Raw genomic sequence first — 12,500 nt, forward strand, 5'->3', positions numbered from 1 at the left:
AAATCAATATGGCGGCAATCTGCTACGAAATTTTCACCCTTCCAATCCAAAGGAGCCTCCACTGTCCCTGCAATTCAAGCAATTCACTTGATTTTTTTAAATAAACAAAGTACTGCAATGTTTAGTTTATGTCTGTGAAATCGACACATAAAAGTAAACATCATCAAATCCGATTTCTTGGTGACACTTGACCATGTCAAGCAACTTTCCAAAAACTAACTTTTTTTCATGCCACCACCACAACAAAATTCCAATTTCATAGCTAATGACATCATAAAGAGGAAGTTGATACTAGAGTTTTCCTTTACTCTCTCCTCCTCTACAGTGTTAGATAAGTGTGATGACCTCACAAGTACTCCCCACCTGCAACATGAGAAGGTCACGCCTCCATGGATTCCCTAACTGCTCTCTTGATAACAACGCTTTCTTACATCTACACCTGTCTACATAATAATAATAATACCTCTCTGTGCTGAACTGGCAAGCCACCCAGAAAGTCATCCAACTCGACTGTCTTGTAGGCTGCAACACCAGCTTCATCCTACGCAACATTTTATTAACAATGATAATCTCATAACAATAACGGCATTCGTACTTGAGATGTCTCTTTGCCCAACCAAAAATGAATGTGAGGTTGACCGTACTTGTCTACCTAAAAACCGCAACAACACGTTGGCCACTCCCACAAGCCACGCCCTACACATGGCGATCGACCCACGTTGAACACGATGTACGAATCTCCAGTGTGAAAGTAGCCGTAGCCCGCCCGATCCAACGCCACAACCTGCATTTTCTACAAAATCGCACGATAATCGAGTCGACGGCGTCAAATCAAATAGGAAAACATGGGCGTGTCCAAACAAACTCACCTCTATCCTGAAGACTCTCAGTTCTGTGCAGCCCTTGAGCTGCTTGAAAGCCGGATCGACAATTCGCGACATTGTTTGGCACTAAGCAAGATCTAGACGCAAATTCGAAACAGATATGTAGGTGACAGACCTTGAAACGTCGTATGCGACAAGAATAGGCGCAAAGACGCACGCAAAACGTCTCGAACAAAGCAGTAAATGCGAGAAATACAATATCGCGGTACGCGAAACGCAATCGTAGCACGATGCTTCGATTAGAAAGTGAGAACTCTTTAGGGCGTGACTACAAAATGGTTTATTCGCATGCACAGGGCGTGACGCTCTTCAATATTGCGATGCTGAACGCCGTCGGGGTGTTTGAGTAACATTTCGCTACGAAGAATTGACGATTTGCTCACCGATTTACTCGACGAAGTGGAGAAAGGAGTGCTGCACGCTCCTCAACCGGTGAAGGCAGGAAGTAAGGCCGAAAGCATGTGATTGGTCTAATTTAATGACGTCATTCGGGCACGTGCGGGGTATTTCGACACATACATTAATTAATTAACAAGTCAGTGGTGATCATAGTGACTCTTCGCCTCCCTATCTGTTTTATTGAAAAGTGGAGTTAATTAATCAGTAGTCATTGGTAGCACAACTCTAAACCAGAGTCATCTAGAAGGTCTGTAAAAACCGTCATTTACTATTCAAACAAAACTAAAAAATTTTAAAAGTCTGTCCAGAAAATGGAAAAACCATATATAGCAAAACACGGTTAGATGATACCGTATTAAAGTAAAGACTGCAATATAAACATTATTGTATGGCAATCATATATATTTGTAATATTTTGATGGCAGTGGCAAAGTTAATATGAGCATGACAAAATACATACAAGACCTGTGAGCATGCCAAATGTGAGCATGACAAAATACATACGAGACCTGTGAGCATGCCAAATGTGGGCATGACAAATATAGTTATGACAAAGGCAATAAATGTACATACATCACATGATATGATGCCATAGTCACACACTGCCCACTAAGATTAATACATCAGCATCTGCTCAAAATAGAGAAGCTACTAATAAAAAAGATTAACCAGAATAATATTAAAGTGTGGAAAGAAGCAATGATTCCTCCTAACATGATAACAATGACTAACACGTACACTATGCAGCTCTTTCGGTAATCTTTGCCACACCTAATCACGTGCTCTCAAATGATATGCTATCAACAATGTAAATTCCCTACTTCCCCTCCTACCCCTTTGAGATATGAAACCTTTCCCCACGAGATCTCTATAAATTTCTAAATGGCTTTACAATAGTACATCAATATGTGGTGAAATAGTAGTGCCAGTGTCTGAAGTTTTATCTCCAACAACCACTACTAATTGATCCACAAATAATTAAATTTTTCGCATGTTCGACATTTATTAAACAGTTCAACACCAAGGACTCCATCACTGTCATTGAAATCATCTTTTATCATTTCTATTAATTAAAATGACAAATTACAATGTTTGTAATATGACACAGTCACACTATATAATGGGTGATCCAAATGTTATTAATGCTAACACTCTGTCTGTCTGTTTGTCTGTGTCTGTCTGTCTGTCTGTCTGTCTGTCTGTCAATACATATATTTCTTATACAAGACATCATTACAGTCTACACTAAAAATCAGCAAGTTCTAAGAGAAATAGGCCCCAAGAGGTCCCTAAGTACGACTAAGAGTCAAACAGTTGACAATAAGCTAACAGAGTTACTAATGGCACCAACTGAGTCACCACTATACTGGACTCTGGTCATCTTCTGCAGTAACACTCTTGCATTGCACTGCTGTATCGCAATTAAGAATCACGTCCTCCAGTAGTTCTTGAACTCGTCCTGTCTGCACTCAGTTGTCCATGTCAGCACTCATTGACGAGAGCTGGTTGAGATATTCTTGGACCTCTTGCCCCACCGACCAAAGTGCTCCATCACCAGAGGAATGAAATTCAGTGTAGTTCTACAAGGGTGTGCCTTTTTGGCATATTTGTCATTTTCCAGCATTTCTCTTCGAGTTGCTGCTGTCCAATCTTCTAGGCCTGTCTTGGAAGAGCGTCAAGTGCCCGTGAATGTGTCAAAGAGATGTCTAACTCCACTTCTTTACCGGAGTCAGGATCCACTACATATATGTCAGGTCTCCTGTCACAATCCAGAAAATGGTGTTTTGGTTCAATCTTGTGAACAACATGCAGCTGGCTGAGGCACTCAGACCATGTTCAACTCAGACCATGTTCAAACCCTCCGCCATACTTACATGTGATGAGGTGGTACCCATCCCCATCAAGTGGCTTCCCGCAGTCACATTTGACCATCCATTTGGCAATTAGCATGTGGACATCCAGCCTCATGTAAGCAGTCAACTGAAATTGTTTCGGTTCTAGTGCAAACTTACATGAACTAGGTATGGCCTGTAGCCAAGCTGACTGTCTGTCTGTCTGTCTGTCTGTCTGTCTATCTGTCTGTCTATGTGCCTGTCTGTCTGTCTGTCCGTCTGTTTTAATACATGTATTTCATACATTGAAACTAGTACACTCACACTAAAATGTAAAACAAACAAGCAAGCCCGCAGGCCCTATGCTAAAACTAACTGCTAATGCCTAAACAACTGAAATGAGTAAGACTCAAAATTACATGAGTTACACTGAGCAAGTCTTGAAAGTTTTCTAGTAATTACTCTTGCATTACACCGTTGCAACGCAAAGAAATACGTCTATCAGTCGGTCTGTCTGTCCGTCCATCTGGCTGGCTGGCTGGCTGTCTGTGTGTCTGTCTGTGTGTGTATCTGTCTGTGTGTCTGTATGTCTATCAGTCTGTCTGTCTGTCTACCAGTCTATCAGTCTGTCTGTCTGTCTGTCCGTCCGTCTGTTTGTGTCTGTCTGTCTGTCTGTCTGTTTGCCTGTCCGTCCATTCGTCCGTCTCTCCATCCGCCCGTCCGTCTCTCCATCCGTCCGTCCGTCTGTCTGTTTATCTGTCTGTCTGTCTGTCTGTTGTCTGTCTGTCTACCCTTTTTGATGTCAACAATTAGCACCACATACACTAATTGTTGCAGACTGCTTAGTCCAATTCTGGATTTGACACAGCATTTTTACAGTTTGATTCAAAATAAAGAAAATTTGTCTGTCTGTCCGTCTGTCCATCCGTCTGTTCGCCCACGCTTAGGCAACAAAACTAATACAATCAAAGAGCGACTAACAAAAAGTAGCTACCAGTACACAACATGCTTAGCAAACAATATACCAAAGCCTTCTGCCCATGAAATAAGCCTGTTGTCCATAAGTCTGTTTGTCTACATGTTGATTAGTGTTTACTGCTTTCAAAAGTTTGAAAAAACCAAGACATCTATTAAAACAACATATATCAAAATAAGTCAAAACAAAACAGTACAAAAATGCATAATCCAAAGCCAACAAGACAGTCATGCATGACAAGTCCAAAAACACCAACTGAAACTTCAAGTCAATTGAATCTGCAAATTCCTCATTCACTCATTGTCTCCTGTCTTTACACAAAGCGAAAGTCTCAAAAAGGTGACATCATGAGAAGGAACAGACCTGCAAACAAGTCACATCAAAAGACGACGCAATGTACTACAAACCAAGTATGTACAGGATTCAATGCCCACAGAGACAAATTTAGCCAAATGCATCATTAAACTTAAGCTACACCTCATAACATTCGTCTCCTATTCCATCAGTCTCACTACTTCCATTTCATTAGCAGAAGAATTGGCTATAAAATGGTGCCTGATATAATGAAAATGACGTCATTAATATGATCAAGTCTAAGCTAAACAAAAAATAAAACACAACACAACATCACATCAGGGTTTGATACAGACATCCTTCTGCTAGGGAATTTCTCCCCAATATTTGATCTACAGTTACATCACTAGGAACGTCGATAGCAATAATACTGCAATAGATGGCATGCTAGAGTCAGGAAAGGATGAGCACACGCTGCTTGCATAGTCATCTACTAATGTGCTCAGCCAGAGATACATGTAACTTCTGTTTACAATTTCAGTTTCCTGGCTATAATAGCAAACACATCAACAACTGCTATTGACATTGGCCATTTCAATCGAACTATTCGACAAGATGCTCAAGCTCCCTCCGTCAGACGATTCCAAAGTCTTGTTTGACATTGGAAGACATGATAGACCCAATTACTTAGACACAATTACTTTCAACACAAAGAGTGGGCATTGTTGTACCATTTTCAAAAATTCCCTAACAATCTAAAATTTATGTATGAAACCTTGCATATTCAACACAGAGCATTCCTAACTTTAGGAAACAACTTATTGATTCCACTGGGGCATACATGAAAACAAACATCAAAGTTTAAATTGTCTACACTATAACAAGAGCGTAGGAAGCACATGATGACAAGTCCAGCTTAGTGCATGCTAAAGGTGGGACAATGTAACGCACTTTGTTAGGTAGGCATACAGAGTACTGCTATGAGTAGAAATATATTACTTATTCAATCCTTAAAACGGAGTTGGTGCCACTAAGCGTCTGGCAAAAGTGCATTTTAAAAAAAACAGTCGAACTATTGCTGGACTGGTTGGACTAGACACTACGTTCATGTATAAATCTTTACTGTACTTAGAAAGTTTGCATACAATCACTAAGTAAGTGCAACAAACTAAACCTTCAAATGTAACTCACATAGTGATTGATCCCTTTGCGTCCATTTGCTTCTTTGACCACAGATCTTTGACGGTGCAGTGAGTTGCAGATGTCATGTTTAATGCGGTAAAATTCACTGTGATTTCTGCTGTCTTTTCATCATCTCGGTTCAACAGCACGACACCAAATGCTTTTGCACCAGCAATAGCCGACAGCTCGGGCAAAGGCTTAGCCCAGATCTAACAAGACAAACGCAAAGATCAATATCATATGCACCATTTCATTGTACTGCAAACTACATGATTACTAACAAAATGAAACAAACACAGAGACATACGGGCTAATATTAAGATAGCTACGACACAAATGCAAACTGCACGCATTCCGGCAACCTCAGAATTTCCACTTTGAAAGATCCGATCACCAGCATTAGTGGTGTATGCTTGGTTTATGGCAATTGCGTCCCTGTTCGTCAAAACCTCCAACACTTCCTAAAGAAATCACAAAAGCATTATGACCAAATTTAGACCCTCGACTTGCCATGCCTAGCAGGGATACATCTACCACATTCTGAAGCAGCTGTCTCATACATAACATAACCTACACATACACTAGTCTCGCGTAGCCAGACCCTTTCCCGCCGCGTCATACTTGACAAAGCGAGACTACACATACACTAACAACTGATACACGAGCATCCATGGTGTATTGTTGTGCTCTACAAAGACATAACCATTAGCTTCTTCAACGTGTTAGACCTTAATCTATTAATTAAATAGTTTCTGTCTCCTGATAACAGACAGAGTAGCTTAAGCCAAACAACTACACACATAAGAACGTGATTGCCTAAACGTACTGATCAATGTAACAATTTGACAAACACTGAAACACTTGAGAGTCGTTGACCACTTTTGCCCCAGAAGATAACACTAGACCAGAGGCATATCTCAAAGGATTTCAAAAGTGCTTGGAAACCCTTCTACTTGGGCTGTGCTATATACCTTCATGAACGTCAAGTGTTTTTACTGCATGCCTAGTCTCGCGTAGCCAGACCATCTTTGCCTACATCCTTCCGGAGAGAGATAGTCTGGGGATATGCCTAATCCATTCTTTTTCTGTGCTCCCCGAGAATCGTGGGATACAGACCACTTTATAGATAGCAGGAGGTCTGAGTAGGTGTTGCTATTACTGGTTAGCTACAATTGTAATTAATTAACAAAGATCTATACCTGCGAACGGACGTCCTACTAATCGAAGAGAAGACATTCGTTCGTCAATCTTGTGGACTTTGAGTAGCACGTTGAACACAATAGCGCAATAATGAGACAGCTATCTATAAAGAGATCTTTATCCTCCATGATTCGTGAGGAGCACAGAACAGAATAAGATTTGTATAAGCATTTCCCCAGACTATCTCTCGCCGGAAGGATGCAGGCAGAGATGGTCTGGCTACGCGAGACTACTGCATATCTGGTTGTTCTCAGCCGATTTCCTTGTGCACATGCAAGTGCTTATAGTTAGTGCTCTGAAGAGACTCAAAGGGGCCATAGCAGGCCAAGATCGGCTCAGTGCATGTTCACTACCTATGATAGATTGTATTGCAAACTCTCATTTTATCAAATCTTTGTGCAATCGTTTTGCCAAATCTTAAAATAATGCACTTTAATTAATAAGCACTCATTAGAATGAACTGTTCACTGAATAAAGTGTCACAGTAGATTTCTTGCTAATTGTTCATAGATAAACTCAACATGCACAATAGAAAACTAAAATTACAAAAAATATTAACATCTTTTTTCTGCAGTTCAAAGAAAGTCTATGTAAAATCATTTTCGCCACGATATACTACACAAGATTTTATATGTTCTGTCCATAAAACTTGTAGTAGTCTATAGCTTGATTATGGTCTACAATTAGGATGCAAAATGTGTGACAGTTTGATACAAATAATATATCCAAATAATGTTTTGAGTTTAAATGAGTGACACTATTGTTCGTCTAGCCGTTGGAAACCCGTTTGAAGATCCCATGACATAGATCTATGCCCTTGTAGACATAGTCAGTTCAACATGCACCGAAAGCAACTTATCCACACTTGTAATCATCATTACAAACTACACAGACTCTGAAACAGCAAAGCAAGATTCAAAACTTGAATTACCATTTACTGTTTATTTGTCAATATGTTTCCAATTTCCAATTTTAATAATTTTAATAATTATTATATATTACAATCAAAAGCTTTACCTTGCTCATGTTTCTGATGTCATTGCCAGCAATGAGAGGAGAAGACGTCACACACCAAAGACTAAAATGAGCTCTCATCTCACCCTCTGTCAACATACCGTTACCAACCTCAAGAAAATCTGCCACACATGGATACTCATACATAAAAGAAACCTTACAAGCACAACAAACGTCAACAAACCAGGATCATTCCATTGACCAGGTTTTGCTTGCATTCCAGCTCCTACAAGAGTATCCAAGTTGTGCATAACACGAAGCCACGAATCTCCAATATCAGTAGAAGTACGCCACATGTTGGTCAAATCTAAGACAACACAATGACAGACATGAGAAATGCACGACTACGTCATAGCTCTACTCAACTAACTTCCACACCAACTTTCCCATTGTGAACGACCTTTCTCCAACATGCATCCGTTATGGCAGTTTGAAAAAAGAATAAAACGTCCAGTTGAGTTAAGCAACTCATGCCATCTTCCTACAATCACTTTAGGATCCTCCTGACAACATCAAAACACTTCAGCAATCAATTGAATATAAAATATCATAAAAACAAAAACATACAAAGTGAAGCATTTAACATACTATATATTAGCTTCTTACAGTAGTTCCACATGCATCCAGTTTAAGCATATCAATCTCCCATGAAGCAAACTGAGCAACATCTTGCTTCTCATATCCCTACAACAAAGACAATACTTATACATACATATTAATTAATACAACTTAACACTTAACATACATGTAGGTATACTAGCACTCACACACAGCTACAAACAACAGTGACAGCACTCGAGCTACACACACCACACACACACACACACACACACACACACACAACACACACACACACACACACACACACACTCACACACACACACACACACACACACACACACACACACACACACACACACACACACACACACACACACACACACACACACACACACACACACACACACACACACACACACACACACACACACACACACACACACACACACACACACACACACACACACACACACACACACACACACACACACACACACACACACACACACACACACACACACACACACACACACACACACACACACACACACACACACACACACACACACACACACACACACACACACACACACACACACACACACACACACACACACACACACACACACACACACACACACACACACACACACACACACACACACACACACACACACACACACACACACACACACACACACACACACACACACACACACACACACACACACACACACACACACACACACACACACACACACACACACACACACACACACACACACACACACACACACACACACACACACACACACACACACACACACACACACACACACACACACACACACACACACACACACACACACACACACACACACACACACACACACACACACACACACACACACACACACACACACACACACACCACACACACACACACACACACACACACACACACACACACACACACACACACACACACACACACACACACCACACACACACACACACACACACACACACACACACACACACACACACACACACACACACACACACACACAAGCATCTATACACGCCTTTTGATTACCTCACTAGCAGGAGCATCTCTATTACAAAAGTGCTTTCCTGCATCTGTGTAATGCCTACAAATAGTCACAACAACAGTAAGTCAATTGTGCACTAAATGCACTTATTTAATTTATGAAATATTTCCCAACATAATATACATTGCGATTACATGCCATAGGACACATCCTATCATAATTAATATCAACACACATAAACAGACACATAATTCAAACAGATGCAACCATTCTTACCCAAATCTTAGCCCCTTGGAATGAATGTAATCAGCTAAAGCTTTCATTCCTTTTGGAAAACGCATCTTGTCATACTAACGGCATACACCTTAATTGCATGCTACATTAAAATGCCTCAATGCCAGTAAACCTGCAAGAATCCAGAAGAGTTCCTAACAGCATGTCCAGTGTCATGTCCTTCCCACCAACCACCATCAAAGTTGATGTACTGATAGCCCACTTCCTAACATATTACAAACTATTAATTAGTTCACAATTCAATGAATACACATATGGATGTTGTCTCTGCCTCTACACGACCAACACAAACGTAACTCATTTATGCCAAAAAGTATGAGATTAACAGCTAATAAATTAATTTATGTAATTCATTTCTAAACACATTTCCTATATTGTGTTTATTTCTCTGAAATTGTGTTCCCTTACTGCCAATCCAGAGCTTATCATTGCGTCCACAGTCTCATAAAAGAGCGTTTCATTGATGCTTCTGTGAAAGTGGTTCCAGCTGCTCCATCCCACTATCAAAGTAAGAACATCACACGTCAGTTATTTTGTTGTCTCCTCTAGGCCTGTTCATTTGATGTGTGTGTGTGTGTGTGTGTGTGTGTGTGTGTGTGTGTGTGTGTGCGTGCGTGTGTGTGCGTGTGTGTGTGCGTGCGTGCGTGCGTGCGCGTGCGTGTGTTTTGATTTCCGCAAAAAAACTACACACTAGCACTGTGTGTCAGAGAAAAGCCATTTGCTAGGCACAAATAATTGGAATAGACTTCTATTTTATAAAATCATATCTGACGCCAAGTATTTGACTATTCTTACTTGGAGGAGATCTCGCCAACCCATTATCAAGCTCCAAAGAAAGGTTAACTAGAGCGAAAAGCAACAACAACTTCAGTGCATGTACCGCCATGATTGCAATAGGACCCGGATGTTCTACTCACACAGACTCGTGACTAGTCTTGTCATTCCTGGGTGTTTAATTAAACCTCAGCGTGGCGAATAGTAAATAAAATAATTTAAAACAAATTTTAATAATTAAATTATTTATCTTGCAATTGTCCGTATTAAGTGTAAAATTTAAATTTATTTAGTGTTTGGCTTTTCTTAGTACGTAGACTGGCCGAAACGCATGCATGCACGTGAGTCACGTGCTAAGGAGGAGCTTGGTTCTCATCTAATTCACGTGCGTGTTACAACACTGTTTGCAAAAAACGGACGTAGCTTCCGAGACTACGCAAAACGCACCTCTACAGCAGTATCGTCTAGATATCTATAGAGCTAGAGCTAGAGTGGTTACCGGACTGAGTGCATGACAAGATTGTTCCTTGTTGCGATAATTTGCTATCAATTTAGTTCAAACGTGTAGATAATTACGAGGTGCAAGATCGTCAAGGCGGTAGCCTACTATTCTGATTGTGTCTAGCAGCTTAGCCAATCTACGAACACGTGCCTGCAGTGTGATCACACAGCAGCAAGACTAGATACATGGTCTTTGTTGTGTAGAGAAGAGACGTTCTACAAACGTTGTTGATGGCAATGACTTGGCACTTGATCCAAACGATCGTGTTACTGCTGTATTGCAGCGCTCCACTTGCTGAGACAACAAAATCTTCTGTATGCTATCCACACGGTGAGTTGTCTTGTGGATACATGCAATGGTACGTGTACACTTTTTGACGCATTTGTGACACGTGACTAGAGGCTCTGCTCGCAGATACGACTCAGAAACTGAAATATATGAGCCGATAGGGCTTGTGAGCTTGCTGGATTTCTTCCTGTCGTTTGCTTGCTGTCTAACTCTCTGTCTGTCTGTCTGTTTGTATGTCTCTGTTTGCCTGTTTGTCTGTCTGTCTGTCTGTCAAGATCTGTCTGTCTGTCTGTCTATCTGTCGGTCTGTCTGTCTGTCTGTCTGTCTGTCTGTCTGTCTGTCTGCCTGTATGTATGTATGTATGTATGTATGTATGTATGTGGCTCAATTGGTTAGAGTGTGCAGTTGGAGGTTGGAGATTGGCAACATCCGGGACCTTCGGGTCAGAGTTTGAGTGCGTGAGGGCCACATACAAAAATTCCCTTGGGCAAGGAACTAACATACAATTGCCTCTCTCTTCGGAGTGTCAGTTCTGTCCAGCAAGTATGAAGTACAGCAAGTATGACGTACTTAGTGACATGATAGAGTGGCTGTTGAAAGTTTAGAGTATAGCAAGTTTAGTCATTGCAGTATCGAACCTGGTCCTTAGCGGCTCTTGTATGTACGTATGTAGAAACAAAAAATGTACGTACGTACGTATGTATGTATGTATGTATGTATGTATGTATGTCAATCACGTATATTTGAAGTTTTATTTATAATACAGTTTGCAATGCAGGGTACTATGTACTGTCCAACTATATATACTAGTAGTGTTCATCAACTAACTAAGCTAAAATTGAAACTCGTGTGAAAGCAGTTGAGGATACACTTAAAAGCTACAGTGTACAAGCAAAGCCTCCAGTACCAGCCAGTGGCTGAAGTACTGATCGAGTGGCAAAGAGGTTACATCTGTTGCCTACAGACAGCGAAGATAGCTTTTTCTAGAGATGCATGACTCTATCATTAAACTTCTGGAGCTAAACAAAAGCATTTGGACTAGAAGCCGATAAACTCCGCAGAGTACGGTCGTCCCACTTTGTCTGATATGACTTCTCTGATAATTTGTACAGAAGTTTTCACAAATTGATCCCTCAAGCTCCAAAATGCTCCCTTACCAGTGGGGGTAAAGTGACAATTATGCCACCTGGTATTTGCTGTTTGCTTTATTTCTCTTTCTTCCTGTCTGATCTCCTCTTTGGTGCGGCA

General features: G+C 40.8%; 3 protein-coding genes across 3 annotated transcripts in view; 1 reads left to right on the plus strand and 2 right to left on the minus strand.

The window, feature by feature from the left end:
* The window catches only part of LOC134193576 (villin-1-like), a 6,858-nt gene extending 5,511 nt beyond the window's left edge, over positions 1 to 1,347 (minus strand). Inside the window, exons 1-5 of the mRNA XM_062662399.1 lie at positions 1,268 to 1,347; positions 870 to 961; positions 719 to 793; positions 596 to 652; positions 464 to 541 (exon numbers count right to left, since the gene is read on the minus strand). Coding sequence (XP_062518383.1) covers positions 464 to 541; positions 596 to 652; positions 719 to 793; positions 870 to 941 — 282 coding nt within the window. The 5' untranslated portion in view covers positions 942 to 961; positions 1,268 to 1,347. The remainder of the gene's footprint in view (positions 1 to 463; positions 542 to 595; positions 653 to 718; positions 794 to 869; positions 962 to 1,267) is intronic.
* A 2,790-nt stretch (positions 1,348 to 4,137) lies between these two features.
* On the minus strand, positions 4,138 to 10,588 carry LOC134194020 (uncharacterized). The gene is made up of 12 exons (XM_062662914.1): positions 10,484 to 10,588; positions 10,097 to 10,188; positions 9,801 to 9,893; positions 9,671 to 9,744; positions 9,439 to 9,493; positions 8,388 to 8,465; positions 8,152 to 8,284; positions 7,966 to 8,088; positions 7,785 to 7,903; positions 5,930 to 6,028; positions 5,577 to 5,776; positions 4,138 to 4,454 (listed from the first exon to the last, which is right to left on the minus strand). Exons 1-12 carry the CDS (start codon positions 10,572 to 10,574, stop codon positions 4,385 to 4,387), a joined length of 1,227 nt encoding a protein of 408 aa, XP_062518898.1. The 5' UTR covers positions 10,575 to 10,588; the 3' UTR covers positions 4,138 to 4,384.
* Positions 10,589 to 11,127: 539 nt separating this feature from the next.
* LOC134194128 (uncharacterized) overlaps positions 11,128 to 12,500 on the plus strand; it is a 6,015-nt gene continuing 4,642 nt past the window's right edge. Inside the window, exon 1 of the mRNA XM_062663036.1 lies at positions 11,128 to 11,294. Coding sequence (XP_062519020.1) covers positions 11,195 to 11,294 — 100 coding nt within the window. The 5' untranslated portion in view covers positions 11,128 to 11,194. The remainder of the gene's footprint in view (positions 11,295 to 12,500) is intronic.

This window comes from Corticium candelabrum, chromosome 18, assembly GCF_963422355.1.
Source record: "Corticium candelabrum chromosome 18, ooCorCand1.1, whole genome shotgun sequence".
In the NCBI taxonomy this organism is placed as follows: domain Eukaryota; kingdom Metazoa; phylum Porifera; class Homoscleromorpha; order Homosclerophorida; family Plakinidae; genus Corticium; species Corticium candelabrum.

What these genes read in the sequence shown, in the direction of transcription:
- LOC134194020 (XM_062662914.1), bottom strand. Translation starts at nt 10,574, where the DNA reads ATGGCGGTACATGCACTGAAGTTGTTGTTGCTTTTCGCTCTAGTTAAC. An exon ending in GTTGGCGAGATCTCCTCCAA is followed by an intron (nt 10,189 to 10,483) that starts GTAAGAATAGTC and finishes TTACTTTGATAG; the next exon opens with TGGGATGGAGCAGCTGGAAC. An exon ending in GAGATGCTCCTGCTAGTGAG is followed by an intron (nt 8,466 to 9,438) that starts GTAATCAAAAGG and finishes TCTTTGTTGTAG; the next exon opens with GGATATGAGAAGCAAGATGT.